A 23,430-nucleotide genomic window follows, 5' to 3' on the forward strand; every position below is an offset into this window, starting at 1 on the left:
GCTTCTAAAGAAGATTCTAAAATAAGCTACTTAAATAAATTTTTAAAGAAGCTTTTGAAGAAGATTCTAAATTAAGTTTCTAGAGAAGATTCTTAAAGAAGCTTTTAAGAAGGTCATAAAAGAAGCTTCTAAATCAGATTCTAAAAGAAGCTTCAAAAGAAGATTCAGAAAGAAGCTACTAAAACATATTCTTAAAGCAGGTTCTAAAGAAGATCCTAAAAGAAGCTACTATAACAAATTTTAAAAGCAACTTCTATGGATGTTTCATTAAGAAGCTTCTCAAGCAGAAGCAAATAAAACATACTCTTAAAGCAGCTTCTAAAGAAGATTCTAAAAAAAGCTTTAATATATTCTTAAAGAAGCTTCTAAAGGAGATCCTACAATATGCTTCTTAAACATATTTTGAAAGCAGTTTATAAAATAGATCCTAAAAGAAGCTTCTTAAGCAGATTCTAAAAGATTTTTATAAAGAAAATTCCAAAAGAAGCTTCAAAAGAAGATTCAGAAAGAAGCTACTAAAACATATTCTAAAAGCAGCTTCTGAAGAAGTTTCTAAAAGAAGCTTCTCAAGAAGATTCTAAAAGAAGTAAATAAAATATATTCTAAAAGCAGCTTCTTAAGGAAATTCTAAAGTAAGCTACTAAAATATATTCTAAAAAAAAGCTTCTGAAGGAGCTCCTAAAAGAAGCTACTACAGCATATAATAAAAGCAGCTTCTAAAGAAGATCCTAAAAGAAACTTCTTAAGCAGATTCTAAATGATGTTTCTAAATAAATTTATTAAAGATGCTTCAAAAGAAGATTAAAAAAAAGCTATTAAAACATATTCTAAAAGCAGCTTCTAAAGAAGATACAAGAAGTTTAGTAGAAAAGAAGTTGCTAAGAGAGACTGTAAAATTAGCAAATAAAACATATTCTAAAAGCAGCTTCTTAAGAAGATTCTGAAGAAGCTTCTAAAGAATATTCTAAAAGAAGCTTCTAAAGAAGATTCCAAAAGAAGCTACTTAAATAAATTCTTAAAGGAGCTTCTGAAGAAGATTCTAAATTAAACTTCTAGAGAAGATTCTTAAAGAAGCTTTTAAAGAAGGTCATAAAAGAAGCTTCTAAATCAGATTTTAAAAGAAGCTTCAAAAGAAGATTCAGAAAGAAGCTACTGAAACATATTCTAAAAGCAGATTCTAAAGAAGATCCTAAAAGAAGCTACTAAAACATATTTTAAAAGCAACTTCTATGGATGTTTCATAAAGAAGCTTCTCAAGCAGAAGCAAATAAAACATACTCTTAAAGCAGCTTCTAAAGGAAATTCTAAAAGAAGCTTTAATATATTCTAAAAGAAGCTTCTAACGGAGATCCTAAAAGATGCTTCTTAAACATATTTTGAAAGCAGCTTCTAAAAAAGATCATAAAAGAAGCTTCTTAAGCAGATTCTAAAAGATGTTTCTAAAGAAAATTCTAAAAGAAGCTTCAAAAGAAGATTCAGAAAGAAGCTACTAAAACATATTCTAAAAGCAGCTTCTGAAGAAGTTTCTGAAAGAAGCTTCTCAAGAAGATTCTAAAAGAAGCAAATAAAACATATTCCAAAAGCAGCTTCTTAATGAGATTCTAAAATAAGCTACTAAAATATATTCTTAATAAAGCTTCTGAAGGAGCTTCTAAAATAAGCTACTAAAGCATATAATAAATGCAGCTTCTAAAGAAGATCCTTAAAGAAACTTCTTAAGCAGATTCTAAATGATGTTTCCAAATTAATTTCTTAAAGATGCTTCAAAATAAGATTCAGAAAAAAAAGCTATTAAAATATATTCTAAAAGCAGCTTCTAAAGAAGATCCTAAAAGAAGCTACTAAAACATATTCTAAAAGCAACTTTAAAATAAGTTGCTAACAGTAGCTTTTTAAGAAAACTGTAAAAGAAGCAAATAAAACATATTCAAAAAGCAGCTCCTTAAGAAGATTCTGAAGAAGCTTCTAAAGAGTATTCCAAAAGAAGCTTCTAAAGAAGATTCTAAAAGATGCTTCTAAAGAATTAGAATTAAATATATGATTAAATAAGCTTCTAAAGGAGTTTCTAAATTAAGCTTCTAGAGAAGATCCTTAAATAAGCTTTTGAAGAAGATCACAAAAGAAGCTTCTAAAGCAGATTCTAAAAGGAGCTTAAAAAAAGATTCTAAAAGAAGCTTATAAAGAAGATTCTAAAACATATTCTAAAAGCAACTTCTGAAGAAAATCCTAAAATAAGCTTCTTAAGCAGATTCTAAAAGATGTTTCTAAAGAAAATTCTAAGAGAAGCTTCTAAAGAAGATTCATAAAGAAGCCACTAAAACATATTCTAAAAGCAGCTTATAAAGAAGTTTCTAAAATAAGCTTCTCAAGAAGATTCTAAATGAAGCAAATAAAACATATTCTAATAGAAGATTCTAAAAGCAGCTACTAAAATGTATTCTGAAAGCAGCTTATTAAGAAGTTTCTAGGAGAAGCTTCTCAAGAAGATTCTAAAAGAAGCTCCTGAAATATAATCTAAAAGAAGCTTCGTAAGGAGATCCTAACAGAAGCTACTAAACATATTATAAAGCAGCTTCAAAAGAAGGTCCTAAAAGAAGCTTCAAAAGAAGATTCAGACAAAAGCTATTAAAACATTTTTTTAAAGCAGCTTCTAAAGAAGATCCTAAAAGAAGCTACTTAAACATATTCTAAAAGCAGCTTCAAAAGAAGTTTTTAAGAGAAGCTTCTCAAGAAGATTGTAAATGATTGTAATAAAACATATTCTAAAAGCAGCTTCTTAAGAAGATTCTGAAGAAGCTTCTAAAGAAAATTATAAAAGAAGCTTCTGAAGAAGTTTCTAAAAGAAGTTTCTCAAAAAGATTCTAAAAGAAGCAAATAAAACGTATTCTAAAAGCAGCTTCTTAAGGAGATTCTAAAATAAGCTACTAAAATATATTCTAAAAGAAGCTTCCAAAGGAGCTCCTCAAAGAAGCTACTAAAACATATAATAAAGGCAGTTTCTCAAGAAGATCCTAAAAGAAGCTTCTTAAGAAGATTCTTAATGATGTTTCTTAAGAAATTTCTAAAAGAAGCTTCAAAAGAAGATTTAGATAAAAGCTATTAAAACATATTTTAAAAGCAGCTTCTTAAGAAGATCCTAAAAGAAGCTACAAAAACATATTCATAAAGTAGCTTCAAAAGAAGTTTCTAAGAATAGCTTCTCAAGAAGATAGTAAAAGAAGCTAATAAAAGAAGCTAACAAGCAGCTTCTTAAGATGATTCTGAAGAAGCTTCTAAAGAACATTCTAAAAGAAGCTTCCGAAGAAAATTCTAAAATACGCTTCTAGAGAAAGAAGCCTTTAAAAAGGTAATTAAAGAATCTTCTAAAGCAGAGTCTAAAAGATGCTTCAAAAGAAGATTTTAAAAGAAGCTGATAAAAAAGATTAAAGAAGAAACTACTAAAACATATTCGAAAATCAGTTTCTAAAGAAGTTTCTAAAAGAAGCGTCTTAAGAAGATTCTAAAAATCGCTTTTAAAGAAGATTCTTAAATAATTTTCTTCAGGGGAAGCTCACCGGTCCAAAAATTTAACTGCGTTTCGATTTTTCTAAAATTACTGGAAACAGATATAATAAATCTAAAAAAAAAATTTTTAAATTAAAAAAAAATCGCGTTTAAAAACATTTTTGTAAGTCATCGTGGCCTAAGCTAAATGCATCTCTCCAGCTTAGCTGTTCATCTCCAGATCCGAATCATCGGCTCGAATGATTCACTGAGATGACAGCTCTCGGACCCGTCCAGTTCTTAGGAACTTTTTTTCTTCTTCACGAGTCAGCTCCGGATCCGGATCTGAGCTGGTGATCTGGAGCTGAAGCCGAGAATAGAGAGAGCTCCGCTCCGCTAATGCACGCTAAGATCTGAAGACACCATTAGACTTATGATGTCAGTGAGCTGATGAGATGCGGCTCCTAAAAATGATCCAGTGGTCATCAGATGACTTTAATGAATCGGGTCTAAAGAACAGCTTGGGACCCGATCTCTAGATGATGATCCGGAGCTGAAGCCGAGAATAGTAAGAGCAAGTCTGCTGAAGAATTAACATCACAAATAAAATCTGTATGTAGACTGGATTCCATAGCTTGAGAAAAGGCGTAACATCGTGTAACACGATGTCGATCATATCATCACGTGTGACATTTGTGTCAAAATTTCTATAATTTAAAGGTGAGCTGAAGAGCTGTTCAAAAGAATCGAATCCCTTTAATCAGCTGGACGGGTCTGACCTGCTCAGCCAGATGAGCTATTTTGCCCACCTCTAGTTCACATAGCTACCAGTATCTTAACCCGTTTCTCATGCCACCGTTACCAATTCCAGAGCTAAGTTTTGACCAACCCTTTTGGCACTGAAAAAATCAAACACCTTTATTATAGGTTATAGATTCAAATTGAAAGTCATTCCTACTTGGTGAATTATGCTTATTGGCATCTGAAATCTGTGATAGGGAAATCTCTTTAAACCCACCGCAGAAACGCTCCAGTTAACAAACTCGGTTCACATTACTGAATTGCTATTCTGCAAAGTGAATCTTTATTTGGTAAAAATTAAAGGTATAAAGTGCATAAATTTCAACTATACGTACACATCTGGAGGCCACTTAAGTGCATGTGAAAAAAATACCCCGACATTGTATGATTTCATATGATTCAATATGATACTTTAGACAACTCCATGTTTAACATTATCTTGCATCTAATATGGTTATGTATATGCCAATATATAATTTAAAATGTTATTTGTACGACTTTCAAATTACATCCCTAAAATTATGGCAATCCATATAGTCAGACAAAAAAGCAAAAATCAAGAAAATATATCTTTTAAATGAACTTTCTATTTTCTAAAGTTGGTAGTGCCTGGTGATATTGGTTGGAATATAAGTCGGAAATTGAAATATTATGAGTTATCTTTTGAAATGATGAACACATTTAAAGTTTAAAGTCAATATTATCTGCAATACCTAGTTCCGAACCAAAGATCCTTAGCTCCGGAGTCCTGCTGCGATCCTCGGTGGCATATGAGCAGGTACATTCGGAGCAATAACATTTAATATTATGATGCCTCGCGTGTACACGTGATTAAATCTAATTCGATCTAATGTATTAAGGGAAATCCCAGGTAACATTCGAAGTTTAATCGAGGTTTTAAAGCATGCTACAAGTCTAAATTGTGGTCTACAGAACCCTCATAAAACCACAATTGCTACTTGGGATGGCCCTAATGGTGGCCTATAGATCTAAGATTGGGCCCATACACAAATTCAATAGCGACCAAAAATATCCATAAGTACCGTCCCAATGACGCGTTCATCTAGATACAATTGATAAATAGCAGATTTTTAGCGAGGGGCCCAATCTTAGATCCATTGGCGAACATTACAGCTACGTTTTTTTTTGCTCAATCTGTAGATAAAATACGTACAGAAAATTGATTGGATTCCCGCTAAAATGTTCTGTTCGCGAGATTTTTGCGATCAATTGCAAAATTTAGTCAAAACTAGGTGCTGAATTGTGTACTCCATTTTTGTGTTTGCTTGTTTCTAGCATTGTGAAGAAAGCTCTTTCTGTATTTCAAATGAAATTCATAAATAAAAAATACAAAAAAAAAAAAATAGATGCAAATATGCTGAAAATTGCGAATATGTTTACTCTCTTGAAGACCAACTGACCATGTTGGTTTAAATAATGTTAATCCACTGATAGGACTTGAAAGGATTTAGAAATCTCACTCCCTTTAAACAATTCAAAGGCGTTAAATGATTAACTTTTAAATCACCACTAATCACCAGCTCGAATCAAGCAACCGACAGAGCAAACAGTCTTGCAGTCGTAACGAATTATGCAACATTCGGTAGGAAAGTCAGTGAATTGTAATAGACTCGAACTGCACCGAGCGCAGCCCAGTAGGTACGAAATCTCCCAGCAATCTTAATAAAAACATCATTATTTAAGTATGCACATTTGTCTTGCAAAACGCCCGACCAAGATCCATCTGTCCGTTGAAAAGACCATAAGAGCATCACTAAAACGCTTGAGCTCCTTAATCCGGTTGCCTCCATCAGCAGTAAGATCTCAAACTTGAGCAACACGCGGAATGGGTCTGCAGAAGGCACTGTGGAATCGCGTCATAAATGAGTGCACGAGCTAATTTAGGCTTCACCGAAATGAAGCAAGCAGGTACCCGAGGAGGTCTTGAACGAAAAAGTGCTGCGATTGATGGATTAATGTGGTTGGCACTGCCACATAATGGAACCAAGTTACACACCTTTTTCTTTAAGCCGCGCTGATTAAGTTAGATCCAACTATGCAAAATTGAAAAGCTGTTCCAAGCGCAGAGACAGTAGCGTAGCGAATTACCCTATATTGAAAGTCGGAGATTTCAATTGATGCTTCAACCGCACAAGGCGGCATAACCGCAGTAACAGCAACTACAACTACCGCAGCACGAGTTAATTGATTTAAAAAAAACTTTGTTTTTCCTGTTTTTAGAAACCGATCAAATCGGCTAATTCGATTACTTCGAGTATAAAAGCGTAATAAAAAATGAAACTTCATGACTGCTGAGGGATAACAAAAGAAAAACAAGAAACAAAAGTGGGATGAAAAATAATAATAAGAAACACAAAACACGGTTACACGGTTTCAACTGTAAATGGTTTGAATTTAGCGAGAAAAAATAACATGTAAAAACAAAAGTACGAATCGAACCGAAAGTGAAAGATATGGAGTGGAGTAGCGAAATGCCAAACAACGACACGGCAACCATAATGGGGATATGGTATGGTTCACAAAAAAAAAACAAAACAAAATAAAACAAAAAATCCAAAAGGCATGATTGTGTGTGTGTATGTGTGTGTGTGTGAGAGAGTGGGAAAGCAGCAAACCACCTACTTACCTCGATCTTTGCTGGTCGATGACGGTTCGTCGTTGATGTCATCCTGGTTGAACTCGTTCCGCACATCCTGGATCGCTGCCAGTTCGTTCAAGCCAAAGTTTTGATCCCTGAAAGGAGGAGATTGGACGAGACGAGATGAAAAACAATCGAGGATTAACGGAGAGAAAGGCAATAAGATTGAGTAGCGTCATTTATAGTATATGGGTAGTTTGCATTAATGAGGATTGGCTGCCGGGATTATGAGGTTGCACATTTGTGGCCGCATCAGGCAGATGAGTGGTTGGCGCGTTTTCGCCGTTGCGAATTTTTAACGAATGACCTCATTCCATAAGTAAACAGGGTGAAATGTGGAACGAAGGGGCAATCGGATTATTGTGATGAAGATAGCTTTAGCCTATTGCATAAACATTTCATCGCGTCAAATTTGAATTTCATCAATTTGATTGCTACCCAGTGGATGCTTAAAGAAATGGCATCTGTTGAAAAGTGGTAATTTCTTCTTTGACGAACGCTCAATAAAACAAAATGGTATTTCAGTGAATGTGTCTTGGTAAATGTGTTGTTAGATCACAGCACTACACTACAAATCTTCAGAGGAAAACTGGGTTAGGTGATTAAATTGGGAATCGATTGTAATTTCTACTGATGTGGATTTTCGGCTTTTTAGTCCAACAATGGATCAAAACCACATTCATAAAATGCATTTTAGTCAATCGCTAGACTGAAAAGCCGATATCCCCATACTAAAGTTTGTTTTCAAAATCAGTATTCAGTTTATTTAACTTCAAAATCATGGTGGAAATTTGCTCGTACGCTTAGAGAGAAAGGGAGCTCTTCTCTTCGAAGGGCGCAGACTGTCTTAGCATCTGTTGTCCATGTAAGGGCGGCTCAAAAACGCGTCTGTTCTGGAGCTACCGTAAAACGGGGTAACATTGATACTTATTTTAAAAAGTATATTCTTAATATTTTTTACATCAATTAATGTTTTTCAATTTTTTTTAACCAGTACTGAGGATCCTAGAGTTAATTTGTAAGTAATATGGTGAACGGAAATTAAAGCATTTCTAGACAGAGCTGGAATTAGGGCGTAACAGCTTTTGGAATCAATGATTTTGCTTGATAATTTCTAGATAGTCAAGGCTCGTCTACGCAAATCAACATCCCCATCGGGTAGGGGAAGACTTTCCCTACCCGATGGTTATGTCGGTTTGCGTAGGCGAGCCTTGAATTCCTAGAAAACATCGAGAGAAGTCATTGCTTACAAAAGCTGTTACGCCCTAATTCCAGCTCTATCTAGATTTGCACTATTTTTTTAGTCTTGTGTCCGAACATCAGAGTTTTGATTTGGGGTTACTGTGATAATGTTCGATGCATGTAGAACTCCCTTATAAAGTGTACCCCGTATTCCCCTAATATCTCATGAACTGTTGTTTAAAGACATAGTATTCTAAAACCATGCATAAAGTGCTTATGTTTTACGAAAAATAGAGCTGTGAAAAAACATGTCCTCCAAAAATTAGGTGAAAATGGGGTAAAATGGTCCAAAACACATACCTACAAGGCTCTCCGGTCTATGGGACCACGTGCAATCGATTCCCCGGACGATTTCCCTTCGGAAAAGTTGTTTTTCATGGCCGAAATTTAGCGTGCTGTTGAGATATTGAATTTTGTGTAATTTTGGACCCATTTTTGCCCATAGTGCATTGATGGATCCACTGGCTTCGGCGTCTTCAATGAATACTCAACCGCCTTTCGAAAACTTCAGGAGCGTTGTTCTGTTTATGTCGTTGAGCTAGCAGCAATCAACTTCGCATTGGGGATGATTTCCGACATGCCCACAGACCATTACTTCATCTTCTCGGAAAGTCTCAGGTCGATTGAGGCTATTCGGTCGATGAAACAAGGTAGGCACCCATCTTATTTCCTTTCAAAGGTAAGGAAGCAGATGAGTTTGCTGGTCGAAAAATCATAAAGGATTACTTTTATATGGATCCTCTCACATTGCTCAATCCCAGGCAATGAGAAGGCAAACTCTTTCGCAATGGTGGACGCACAACAAGGCAAGATTTATGAAGAAGAATTTCACATGACGAATTTATCCCATTAGTACGTCAGAGTTCTCTTTTAAGTTGGCAAAACGATTGGACAAGTAATTCTCTTAAGCGGTGGTTACATTCCATTCCATAGTAGCACGCTTGTCACAAATCAATTGTAGAAACTTAAATACGACTTATTTCAGCCATAAACAAGTTGCTGTAACTTATTGTGATGAAAGTGTGCTACTCGGGTTACTCCAAATATTTCTTCGAGAGCGTGGTTCAAAGGTCTGGAGGTAAGTCGGAGCTTCATTCACGTGATGTCAAGACTTATGTCCAACCACTACTCGCTAGACGCACATCTCTACAGTATAATCCACGTTGACAGCAATATATGTCGGTGTAGAACCGGTTATGATGACATCGATCACGCAGTTTGGCATTGCCCGGGTAATGACGCCTCCAGAGCACGACTGCTGGATACCCTAGTGGCTCGAGGTAGACAACCCTTCCGTGAAGTAAGAGATGTATTGGGAACCCATGATCTTCTTTACATGTAGGCGATCTACGAATTCCTTTGTTTGTCAGGTGTTAGAGTTTGATGTGACCATCCCCTTCTTTCCACACATTTTCCAGCCATTGTGTCCCAGTCTTATTATCCACCTGTTTCTGTTCTATTTGCCCCTGCCCAGCCAGCATTGGTCAACCGTCGGAGAGCAGTATCTGAAGGAGGCTTCAGAAACTAGTTTCCTACCTAGCTCCTTCCAATCGAAATTGTTACCCATTAACCTCGAGCCCGCCACGAGCAATTGGTACCCAATACTAATCTAGAACTACTGCTGTTTAAAATGTAAACTCAAACTTTACTGACTTTTGGCTCCGCAAAATGTCACACAGGACTGAGCCTAGTAAATAAACGAAATATTTAAAAAAAATGCGTGACATTCAAAGCATTAAGTTCTTGACATTTGAAACTTTGAAAGAGTTTATAATCGGAAAACATCATAAGCAATAAGAATTCAACATTGAATTTGTGATAGCTATTTATATAGGAAAAACATTTCATAAGTGATGGTTTGTGTGCTTTTTCAAGCAGATGAAAACCAAGAAAATTGTTTTCTAATATGTTTGTAAAATATGTACACAAACTATATAAAAACTATAAACAATTTCAACGAAAATACCCTAAGCTACAATATGGAATCAATGTTTCAATTCGGAAAAAGCGCGAGGAGTAAATTCAATCAATACATTCTATTATCAAAGATACCCCGTTTTATGGAAATCTAAGGCTATTGCAATTTTTCTGAAACCCTTGCTTGGTACTGTCTTGAATTTCATTAAACTGTACTTTAAAAATTTCTAAGCTTCCATTAAGATCTCTGAGCTTCTGTGGAGTCCCCATAAATTTAGTGATATTTTTTAAAGTCACTGTGGTTCTGAAAAATTCTTGATAATCTGGGATCTTCTCAACATTTCCCGTTGTTTTTCGGAAACTAATAAATTTTCATAAATCATTCCATGATGCTTACGGAATTTCTTATTTTGACGTAGGACTACGTCTGTGATTTCTATATGGGGGTACACATTGTGAAAACCGAAAATGGAACATGTAACAAAATTATGAAAGATTTTGAACAATAATAACTCAGCTGCCCCTGGACCAATTTCATTAATTTTATCACCAATCGTTCTGAAATTTTTCAACGCGTTTTAGCAATGCTTACGACTGATGATTCTCAACAAGAAACTATTGAAAAAGTGGTAATGTCAAGCGCTGTCCAATGTACAAAAAAAAAGTGATAATTTTATCACTGTTTTCATGAAATAAAGGCTCATCCCAAACCCAGTCGTCATAATCGTCACTTGGTTGCACATCATTCTGCTTTAGCCTGAAAATATAGAATCATTATCGCTTCGGTGAGCAGGCAGTAGAAGCATCAATAGCAGCAGTAGGAAGGTGGTGGCAGGTTAGGTAGTCCATTCTTCTACCCAACAAGCAAAAATGACTAGTCGTAGCAAAGGAGGAAAAGATCTTGGTAAAGGAGGCGCCAAGCGTCATCGCAAGGTTCTTCATTATAACCACCATCTGTCGTCTGGTTCGCCGTGGCGGTGTCAAACGTATCTCCGGTGTGATCTACGAGGTGTGCTGAAGGTGTTCCTGGAAAATCTGATTCGTGATGCTGTCACCTACTCTGAACACGCAAAGCGTTAGCGGCCATGGATGTCATCTGCGCTTTGAAGCGACAAAGACGCACTCTGTACGGTTTCGGAGGCTTAACCATCATCAACTTTGGCAACAAAACTGTCCTATTCATAACAAGCTCATTACAGTAAAGAGTTGGAATATAATTTATCTGTGCCTGTTTATCCAAATTCAGAAATACATGCCCCCAACGACCACACAAAATGCTTTCCAGAAATGTAATCTTGCAACCAAACTTGGAAGCGATTCTCTTCATCAACCTTCTCTTTGGAAAAGAATACTACAAATTTGGTACGCCTACAATTCAAAAACGGAAAAAGTTAAGCTAATAGATGATTTATCAATTAAATGAATTAAATACTCTTCACATTTGTTTTGTCCACTAGCAGTCCTACGTCAAGCTTCCGTTCGTGCCCCTAGACACAGACCCTTCTTCTTTTCTTTCTTTTTTAATTTTTATTGATGTTTATGAAAATTGCCTGAACTTTTCAGGATGTATATAAAGGTTTCTGACCTTTCCTGTCATTTGAAGTTCTATTTAACTCTCACAGTTTTCCTGAAATGTAGCTTCCCTTGCGTTCTTTGGAATTATTTGAAATTTACAGAACTTCTAAGGTACCCGTAATTGATTTGAAACAAAAACGAAAAAATAGATGGGGTTCTATGATTTTTACCTAAGCTTGCACAATTTTTCTGACCTTCATGAAACCACCATAAAGTCCCTGATTATCCCAGAACTTCTTCAAAGTTCTTGCAATTTCTTTGAAATTTAGTGAACTGCTCTTATAATCTCTGATCTATCATAATGATCCAGAAGCTTCCCTGAAGTACTCTCAATTCTTCTGAAGTTTTTGGTATTGGCCTGAAATACATGGAACTGGCCAAAACCAGCCCCAAGAGACAATTTCTAGTTCCTCAGTCCCTATTATTTGCCGCTGAGAAGGTGTTCCGAAGCCAAATAGAACGTCCACGAGGCGTCCCATAATTAGTTCCATCATTTGTTGCGTCGCAGCGTTGAACCTGACTATTGGCCACGAAAAGGCTTGCACATCAAAAATCGACTACATACATCCGAACATTTTTTTTATCTCAAATCGACGGAAGACATTCCGCGCAACTACCATAAACCGGACTAGTTCATGTTGATCTTCGTCAAACTTCGTCTACAATTTGGACTTCTATATCAACACATATCAAGCAGCCTTTAGGTTCAATTGGCTAAACTTGGTGAGTTCGTTCCATTTTGTAAATTTTTATCTTTTCATACCAGTAACGTTGGGAGATCACCTTTTTGTGGTGCGTTACTAGCGAATCAGGATTTTCCAGTTATCAAATGATCACATTTTAGTCCTTGTTACTATTTATGACTTGATAATAGTGACAAGACTCGGGTAGTGCACAGATAAAAAAATTTAATTTTAATTGTGATGTAAACATTCATTCACGTAAACTTAAATTTAATTTCACGCAACCGAGCAACTTGTAAACAATGTTGTTTACAAAGATGGGCTTTTGTATACAATATTTCCTACATTGCATGAAATTTGCCAGATCTTTACATGATATATAATGTAAACTTATATGATATATGACGCTCCATTTGTGTGCATCATATTGAACAGAAATTTACACTATTTTTCGAACTGTGTGATCACCGCCGTTATGCATTTCTATATTGTATATTTCAAATAAAAAATATTGTTTATGTTCATAAATTTCACATAATCCTTTTCCCTTTCTCCTTCTCCTTTTCCTTTCCTTCCCAAGTAGCATTGTAGTTTTATCACGGTTTTAAAGTATGCTACAAGTCTACTTCATAGTCTACAGAACCCTCATAAAACCCTAATTGTTACTTGGGCTCTTCTCTTTACAGAAAGCGAGTAATGGCACTATTGCCATAAGTCATAAAAGGCTAGGACAAGAGTTAGTGCTCATGCCCCAACCGTCAGAAGAAAATGAAGCAGCTAGCTTTGATGCTTCCAACGACCAACCAATCATATAATTACCAAAATTGGAACGTACGGTACGAGATGTCCACGTTTCATCCATTTATTGGATTCTGAAGCATCGATTCAAACAGGCCCGATGTTTTCTGAATCATCTTGCCCCTTAAATGCTGCACACACAGTTCGAAAAATAGTGTAAATTTCTGTTCAATATGATGCACACAAATGGAGCGTCATATATCATATAAGTTTACATTATATATCATGTAAAGATCTGGCAAATTTCATGCAATGTAGGAAATATTGTATACAAAAGCCCATCTTTGTAAACAACATTGTTTACAAGTTGCTCGGTTGCGTGAAATTAAATTTAAGTTTACGTGAATGAATGTTTACATCACAATTAAAATTAAATTTTTTTATCTGTTAAGTAAGACTGGCCGTTTTGGTATGAGTGACGCATCTTCGATGGGAAACATATATCAAATAGGCAACAAAAATGATGTAGGTATATATATCATTTTCCCGGATGCTTTCAAGAACTGGCTGTGTTGGTGTTAGATTAGATGAGATAAGATAAGATTTGATTAGAAATAAATGGAACATTCCTATAAATCCTTTAAATTTTCCTGAAGTTCTCTACACTCCTTGGAACTTTTTTTAGGATTCTATAATTTTTACTGGAGCTCATGAAACTGTTCTGAATTAATCAGAAATTACGCGTACCGATCTTGAAACTCACACAATAGTCTGAACTTTGCTGCAGCTCTCGGAATTTCCATAAAGCTATTGGAACTACCCTTAATATTTCTCAAACTGCCCAAAAATCTTTAGACCCAGCTTCTCTGAGGTACATGGCATTTCCTTCTGGCTGTCTAAAACTAATTAATTTTTTATTTTCAGAGATCATTCCTGAAGTTCCTTTATATATCAAACCAGCCCTGAAACTTACGTTATATCTGATATATTTTTTAAATTTTTTGAAGTTTATGAAATTTGCCTGAACTTATCAGAATTCCTTTGAAGTTTCTTGACGTTTCCTGATGTTTCTTATTCTATCAAATTGCCGCAGATTTCCTTAAATTTGACGACCTTGCGTTCTTTTTAAATTCTTTAAATTTCCGAAACGTCTTAGAGGATGGGAAGGAAGGTTGGTAATTATTCACGGCCCAAACAAATTTTAAAAATTGTGTATGAACAATTGTCTACGCAAGGGGACAGGGGAGGTAAGAATCCCAAAAAACTGCCTATGTGGTTAATGAACAGCCCGTTAAGGTACCCGGTAGTTTACAAAAACGAACAAATAGATGGGGTTCTTAGATTTTTAAATAAGCTAATACAATTTTCCCCATGTTTATGTGACCACAATTAATTCCCTGAGTATCCCGTTGCTTTGTCAAAGTTCCTGTTTTTTTTTTTAATTTAGTGAACAGCACTTATAATCTCTGATCTGTCCTGATGATCTTGATGAGCTTCTCTGAAGTACTCACAATTCTCTTGAAACTGTTTTGTGGCCTACTTTGGTGTCTTGAAATAAATGGAACGTTCCTAAATGTGCTTTAAATTTTCCTGAAGTTCTCTAAAATTCTCTCAAATTCTGGGAACAGTACAGAAGTAATTGGAACTACCTTTAAGATCTCTGAAATTCCCCCAAGCTTATCTGAGGTACTTGGATCTTCTTCTAAGTTTCCACAAGTTTCTTTATGTTCACTCTACATCACTGAAGTTCTTTTGACTTTCCTGAAGTTCTCTGAATATTCCTGAGGTTTTTCATGCTCCCTAAAATTTTGGACCTTCCTTAATGTTCCCGCAGTTTGTTAATGGATATTCTCTGAAATAGTCGGTATTCTTTTAGATTTCTCATAAGTTTTTTTTCTCTTGTAAGTTTCAACCATGCTTGTGAAAAAAAAGGGTACTGCTCTAAGGATCTTTTATCTTTTCTGAAGTTCACACAGCTTCCGTGAAGTTCTCACTAATCAACTGATGGTGTTCCTGGGATTGCAATGACAAAAATGGAATAGTACCGAAAATCTCCAAACCCCAGGGGACGACCCCAGCGTATGGGTTATCATCTTTATCTCGCACGCCAAAAGCACGAGTTCAAATCTCATCCGCGGTCAAGACACAAATGACCCTAGAGTGTTGAAGTGTTGAAGATGAAGCGACTGAAGACTAGCAACCAATGAATTAGAGTTCTAAGAGCGTGTTTAATTGGTTTCAATAAAATTTTCATTCTGTTCTTGACCGTCGATGAAACAAGTTCATTTCATTCTTCGGTCCGACCTACGGCATATTCCATAGGTTATGGGACTTTGTGAAGAAAATTCAAGAAGCTGTTCAAGTGAAAGTTTTTTTTTCCATCGTATAATCAAGATTTTTTTCACGTTTCCGGTATGGACGGAAGCAAGTTCCGTCTGGAAAAGCTGACGAATGGCGGATAAGAATTTTGGCAATTCAAGGTGGAAATGCTGTTGGTAAAAGAAAATCTCTGGAAGCACGTTACGGAGGCCGCCCTGAACCTCTAACGAACGTGTGGAAAGAAGGAGATGCCAAAAGCACGGGCCACCAGCGTTCTTCTCGTAGACGACAGTCAGCACCTGCTGATCCGGAACTGCAAGACCGCTATGGAGACCAGGAACGAGTTGTAGAAGCATCACCGGAAGACGAAGATGTCCACTCGTGTCTCGTGCCTTAAAAAGCTGTGCAAGCTGAGTACAACGACGACGGGAACATGGAAGGCCATCTTTTCCGGATGGAACAACTGTTCGCAAGCCTCGCGAACGCGGGACAGGATCTCGAATCCAGCCTGAAAGTGGCAATGATATTGAAGAGTATGCCTGACTCTTTCGATACCCTCACTACTGCGGTGGAAAGCCGTTCCGACGAGGAGCTCACCATGGAACTCGTGAAACGTAAATTGCTGGATAAAGCAATGTCATCGTCCATTCTGCGTGCTGGTGGCGACAAGAAGGTTGTGTGCAACAGCTGTCATAAACCCGGACACATGAAGCGAGAATGCCCAGTGGCAAGACCTGGTGACGGAAGAGCAAGCAGCAATTCGAAGCCGAAGAAAAGTCAAGGTTCAAAAGCGAAGGTTGGCAAGGCGAACCCGTTTGCGTTTATGGCGTGTGGATCTTATATTCTGGAGCAACGTCTCACATGTGCTGCAACCGTTCGTTTTTCGATGAGCTGAAGCTAAGCTCGGGGATTTCCATCACGCTGGCCGATGGAAACGAGACGTTGGTGAAAGGCATTGGATCTGGCCGCTTGTTTTCCCATATAAAGTGACTACAATAAACAAAAACATTCTTTACCTCCCTGAAGTTCTCTAGACTTCCATGAGCTTCTTCAGACTTCTGTGAAGTATTCGACTTTTATCGTAAGTTCATTAAATTTTCCCTGACTATGAAGTGCTTTGAGTGCGTTGATTTATTTCCTTTTAATTCCGTTAAAATTGCTTATCTTTTGACAAATATGCGTATTTCGTCTACTAATTGTAGACTTCATCAGTGCCAAGTACTCAACACCACTTCCCAGAGTTTTTTTTAAATAATCTATAATTTGCGGAATTTCTGGCAAGTTCCCGCTATTTCCCTGAAAATAATTAAACTACACTTACTCGAAATGTACTTGAATTTCTATCAACTTTCTTTAAAGATCTTTAAACTTGGCAACTTCTGTAAAGTTAAAGCATTTTTTTTTTATTTAGTGGAACTGTAACTATCAATGTTTTTTTTTTAATTAATGATTTACATAGTTGGTGATGTTTAATGTCAAATATCAGACTCAAAGTGGACATGTTATAGGATCGATAAGAAGATTATTATAACTAGTTTGTGACGCTTTTTGGAGCCAAAAATCCGTAATTTTTTAATTAACTTTAAAACAGCACTTGTTCTAGGTTAGTATGGGTACCAACTACTCGTGGTGGGCTCGAGGTTAATGGGTAACAATTTCGATTGGAAAGAGCTAGGTAGGAAACTGGTTTCTGAAGCCTCCTTCAGATACTACTCTCGGACGGTTGACCAAATCCTGGCTGGGCAGGGGCAAGTAGCACAGAAAAAGGAGAATAATAAGACTGGAACACAATGGCTGGAAAATGTGGGGAAAGGAGGGGATGGTCACATCAAACTCTAACATCAGACAAATAAAGGAATTCGTAGATCGCCTGCAGGGTTCCCAATACATCTCTTACTTCACGGAAGGGTAGAAAAGAATTACTTGTCCAATCGTTTTACCAACTTAAAAGAGAACTCTGAAAATCATGTGAAATTTCTTATATCATAAATCTCGCCTTGCTGTCCGTTTACCTTTGCGAGAGAGTCTGCCTTCTCATTGCCTGGGATTGAGCAATGTGAGAGGACCCATACAAAGGTAATCCTATATGATCTTTCGTCCAACACACTCATCTGCTTCCTTACCTTTGAAAGGAAACAAGATGAGTGCCTACCTTGTTTCATCGACCGAATAGCCTCAATCGAACTGAGCCTATCCGAGAAGATGAATTAATGGTCAGTGGGCATGTCGGAAATCATCTCGAATGCGAAGTTGATTGTTGCTAGCACAGCAACATAAACGGAACAAGGTTCCTGAAGTTTCCGTCAATTTTCTATTGCAATTGACTTGTTGCTACTTTTTAGCAAAAATACGGGGAATTGAGATAGGTCGAAGTTGATCTGGAACTCCTTGAATAGTCTGTTTCATGAAGAGATCTTTGAAAGTCAATGGGAGAACTGTAGTTAGAAATGCGTACACGGAATGCTAATATCCGATGACATATAATTACGGTAGATTCTCACGAATCTACACTGGGTGCTCAATTCGAGCATTGCTTCGAAGTTTTCAATCACAAGGTTGTTACTGACACTACGTTTGATCAATACCCTTAATGAGAGCTCCCAGAAACGGTTCTGCAGGGGTTTTACGCCTGGTGGCTTTTTCCTGCCGAGAAGAAGAAAAAAGAGCCATTCTTAAGAACTGAAAGAATAGTCGTTTTATATAGTTTAATGAGGTCTTCCGTCCCCACCATGTCCTGGAAATTGATCGTAGAAAGTCGATCCTTTGTTGACACTTTTATTTCGAATACGTAATGTGGGTACCCCAAGTGCATTTTGAATCAAACCAGACTCCAAGGTATTTGAAGGTCAAAGATTGGGTAATGTGTACAGGGATGCCTGATTTGATGACATGTCTTTACATACTTGGAGATGCTTATAGTAAGGCAGTGTTGTACGGTAGTGTGAAAATTGTATATAGAAATTAGAAAGCGAACAAAGGACAAGGACAGTGTGCACTTATCGATCTCAACCTAGCCGTGTCTCCTTGAAATCAGTAAGTTGACGATGACAGGAGCACATAATGTGGTAGAAACAACAATCAGGGCTCTACATTTCCCAAGCCCTAAAATGAACTCGAGTTTTGACTGTTTCAAATAACGTATTCAACGCATCATTTCTATAACAGCTACACACTACGAAAAAGTCGTGTTAATTTCGGTTTCCTGAGACCGAAACATGTAAGCGGCCTTTTTGACATAAGAATCAGTTGAAAGAAACGAGAAATTCAATTCAATCAAACGTTCTCTTCGTCGAGTTGCTTATGTTTCAGTTTGAGAACACCTAATTTTACATGAAATGTTTGTTTCCGTTCCATGATTTACATCCATTATGGATTACGTCTAGTGTAAAAGTAGATATTTATAAGTGTGTAGCTAGGACTATCAGCACGAAGCTAAAGTGAAAAAGAAGTTGACTGAGAATGAATGGCTGGCTGTGCATTTTCTCGTCGTTGCTTTTCTCATCACTTGCAATGAAAGTTACGTCGATTATCGAGTTGAAACGAAACCTCCTTATGGCTTACAATCACTTTCACCGACACTCTATCACCGCTCTGTCAATTTGTTTGATATGCATTATGTAACATTTTCATTACTGTTTTTTAGATATATATGTGGACGGCAGATTAATTAAACATATTACGAGTAATCTACAAGTGTTTTCACGAAATGCTTTAAATATATATTTTAATTTTCCGTCATATACGTCATGCAACCTCGGATTTTTTAAAGACAAACCTATCATAGTGGAGCGCTCTTTCACCCGTCCGCTTTTCCGAAGCTTGAAAGAAATACGAATGAAGCGACGGGAGAAAGAAAGGCAAGCGATTGATTGCAGACGCCGACTGAGAATCTAGAATATTGCGAAGTTGTTCGACTTCAACAGAAAAAGAAAGCTAGCAGTCAATTCATCGCATCGATTTTGTCGATTGAAGCTGATGTTGTGACGCCCTGCAATTTCCAAACCCATAGACGTGCTTACGTCAGTATCGACGTGAGTGTGCAAAAATCGCAGCTACAAAGCAAGATCATGCTGGAGGTGACTATGTTCGATTCCCGATCCAGTCTTGATTTTTTTCTTGCTGGAAAATATCTCGCATACAGTATGATTGTACAGGCATCGGAAGCTCTCAATTAATAACTGTGGAAGTGCATATATAGAACATTAAGTTAAGAGCACGCAATAAGCTCATATGCGACTAGCAATAAGCTTCGCAAGTGAAACAGAAAACATCTGAATTATTTTATTTTGTTATTTAAGTTGCCCAGAAATCCCTTAAATTGTACAAGAAATACATCTTTATACAACACAGTTTCAAGTGATTTACTTTAGTTCTCAATAATGAAACTCAACTGTTTCAATGTACAGCAATCTAACTTGTGTTGTGTTTATTAAAAGAGCGTTCCATAAAACATTATGTTTCTTGAAACTTTGGTGCAACAGAGTATGTTTTTGTACCTATTGAGCAACTGTTTCGAGATGTTAGTGAAAAGTTGACGAACCAAGAAGTGTTGAAGAACCTATTTGTAATATTGTTCTAACTAAGCGTATATGAATCTATAAGTTTTCAAACATCGTAACGTTGTCACTGTAAAGGTTTGTTGTGACCATCTACCATGGCTCAAATATGTCATGTCACTTTGATGTTGCAAAATACTTTTGGACAACATTGGCAAAATCGGAGAAATCGTAATGCATGTGCCAACTTCAACGATAGAACTACGGATGGCGGGGGACGATGGTGACTAAAGACGATGCCAACAGCGGCTGGCGTGGCCGTAATCTGATGTTCTAAAGGGCTAAATAGAACGGTGCGAAGCCTGATTGGTGCTGGAGCTGGGGGCAGCAAATATGTTGTCAGTTTATGATGCCGATGTCGAGCTGATACCGCCAAACGGAGATGCAACCGTTGAGGATCCTTTAGAGACGAACCTCGTATTTGCCGGAACTGCTGGCGAACTGGATAGCGGGTGGATTTCCAGAACTAGTGGCTCATAATGCCGAAACTTGCTGACGGAGGAGCTGCACCGATGTCGCTACCACTCGATGTCGCAGTACAACTGATAAAGAACGTTTAAATCACGAACATACTCATTATTGCATTTCGAATGAAATATACTACTTGACTGGGACCTGCATTGCAAATATCAAAGGGTTTTGCCAGCCCCTTATCCAGAAAAATACGCCTTTTATTGAACACTGCTGTACGAGGCAATAGCAGATGTTCAGAGTCTTCATTTTCAATGCCACAGAATCGACACATATCATCTTGAAGTTTTCCTATTAACTTCATGACAATGTCCTGTTATCAAACAAGTAGACACTGAGATCTTTCTTTGATAATTCAAGAATTTGGCTAGTAATTGAAATGTTCGGAATTATGAACCGTTTCGATTGCCTATCAATGGAAGTGTTGTTCCAATTGATCTTCACTTTAATTTTTTCTATTTCTTGATCTCCATTAAGAGAGAACTTTAGTTCCACATTCCCTTTAGTTCATTCACTTTAGTTCCACAGTGGCCAGCAACCCAATATAGGTTTAGTTGGTTTTGATAGAGCAATTACTGAAGTTACATTGCACATTCCCATACGAGTTTTGAATTGCATGATGCTGATTTAAAGCATTTAATGCTGCTGGACTGTCAGACTTAATGCAGATATTCGAATGTTTATAGTTTCTGCGCAAGCACATTGCAGAGCATTCAAGAATTGCTTGAATTTCTGCTTGGAACACGGCTGACCAGTAATCCACAGAGATTGGACCAGTTACCCCTGCTTCCACACGATTTTGGGACTGATGTTAGGTCCCCCACTTTCCCAAACGATCAAATTCTGCTGCATTGTATAAAAGATCGATATTATATTTTTTCTGCAGAAAATCAATATAAATCTTTTTTAGAATACTAAGGTGTCCTGTAAGATCCACTTCAAGGAAGCACTTTGTTCCTTGAACCCTTAAGGCGTTCCTTTCAGCTTCTAATTGAATAAATTGATGCAATGGAAGCAGATAAAGTAGAGTATCTAGTGCCATACTCGGTGTGCTGTTCATTGCACTAGTTATTGAGAGAGTAGCAAGTCTTTGCACTCTCCTCAGCTTCCTCTGAGCCGATTTTTCTTTTGTTTTCCACCACCAAACCAATTATGCGTAGGATATTCTGGGTCTTACTATGCAATCGTCAAATAAATCCTGTGGATATTTTTTTGGTTTAAGGCCCCATTACCTACCAAAAGTATTTTTTACTCATCCAAAGAGCATTTATTGCCTTACTAACAACCTGCTCTAAAAGTGAATTCCAGTTAAGTTTACTGTCAATAATGACTCCCAGATACTTGACTGTTCGTGAAAGTTCTTAAGAAGTTTTTCACAATTCTAAGTTACATATAGAAAATTTCCTTTTCCGTGTGAACTGTACAATAGTGGACTTTTTTCCTCTGTTCTAGTTATTTGGTCTATTGTCGTATATCCCGTGTCCTTAGTTTAGTGCATGGTTTATTACTCCATCACTATTGATAAATGATGAAGTATTCGATTTTTTACAGGTGTCATTCTTGCATTAATCGGAAGGATCCGACTCTAATTGAAAGGTCCCGCTCTTTATACCCTTCGGAGTGTTGAAAAACCCTCCAAAGGCGCACCCCTTTGTCAGTCAAAATTGAATTCCTTAGCAATAAAATTAAGGTATGACATTGATAATGACCATGCATCAGAACCCTAGTCTTAACCACTTCAAACTAGGGAACAACGAATAGAAGATTAGGAATCACATAGATTAAGACTAACTAACTCATTTTTTCCTTGTTTCAAGATCATCCTCGGTGGACAAAGCCGAGTCTTGTCACTATCAACAAGGCATAAAAAGTAACAAGGACTAAGATATGTTCCTTTGATTACTGAAAAATCCTGTTCCACTAGTTTGAAGTAGTCAGGACTAGGAATCCGTGGTAGATCTTACATCCCGTTACGTATCACGAAAAGGTGATCTACCCACGTTACGGGGCAGAAGGATTTATATTCAGCCTTTCTTTGGCGCACCACGACAAAACATAATTTAAAGCAGTTTGCATTCTATTTGAAATGACATTATCAAATTTTCCTCGTACTATTATCATAGAGGTAACTCTAAGACCAGAAGGTCCCGAAGAAACGTGCTCAACTTTTTGGCTCAGCTCTGGTACTATCTTCGGTCCCAAGCTAATCGATTCACCCCTCGAAACATATGAAAATCCAATAACCCCTCATATAATCTGTAAAACTTTCATAGCAAATCAAAACAAACATAGTGTAGTACTAGAATTTCGACTAGAATGGGGTGCGTTAATCGATTTACCAAGTAGTGAGCCAATTTAAAATCAATAGTTTCGTATTGATTGTTGCTATTATGACTATGTCATCAGCAAAGCCAATCTCGAAGCCCTTTGCTTCTAAGTTTTTGAGAAGTTCGTCAACTATTAAAGACCATAAAAGAGGTGAAAGCACACTTCCATGAGGGCACCCTTTTACAGCACTAACTGTTATGGATGAGTTTCCAAGATTGTCTGATATTTCTCTTTTAGAAAGCATCACATTGATCCACTTAACGGTGCTTTTATCGAATACACGCTTCAACATAGTGTTTTCATGGATTTATAAGATGCATTATCAAATGCTCCGTCAATATCAAAGAACGCTGCTAGTGACATTTCTTTTGATTTAAAAGACCTTCTATTAGTCACACTAAGGTTGTTGTTACTCACTGAAAAACAAATGGTATTGCTAGGGTGGCAACTTCCGGTTTAAAAAATATTGTTACATATCCTGTAATAGGGGTATTTCAATATCGTAAACGATGTGTATCCAAAATGGTGACTTCCAGTTTTCTAAAATCCGTTTTTAAAAAAGTGTTAAATACCCTACAATATGGGTACTTTGGGAATGAAAATGACGTTTACGCCTGCAGAGATGAACCAGCCGATGGCTGAAAGTCTCTTTAATAAA

The 23,430-nt window shown here is 36.9% G+C and overlaps 1 protein-coding gene across 3 annotated transcripts in view; it reads right to left on the bottom strand.

Moving 5' to 3' along the window:
• LOC135697026 (uncharacterized) overlaps nt 1-23,430 on the bottom strand; it is a 110,755-nt gene that overhangs the window by 83,470 nt on the left and 3,855 nt on the right. For all 3 annotated transcript variants that reach the window (XM_065216594.1, XM_065216593.1, XM_065216595.1), the window contains one exon: nt 6,932-7,038. In XM_065216594.1, coding sequence (XP_065072666.1) covers nt 6,932-7,038 — 107 coding nt within the window. The remainder of the gene's footprint in view (nt 1-6,931; nt 7,039-23,430) is intronic.

The sequence above is a fragment of the Ochlerotatus camptorhynchus genome, unplaced genomic scaffold, assembly GCF_037179485.1.
Source record: "Ochlerotatus camptorhynchus isolate MF236.1 unplaced genomic scaffold, CSIRO-AGI_Acam_v1.1 ptg000064l, whole genome shotgun sequence".
Lineage (NCBI taxonomy): Eukaryota > Metazoa > Arthropoda > Insecta > Diptera > Culicidae > Ochlerotatus > Ochlerotatus camptorhynchus.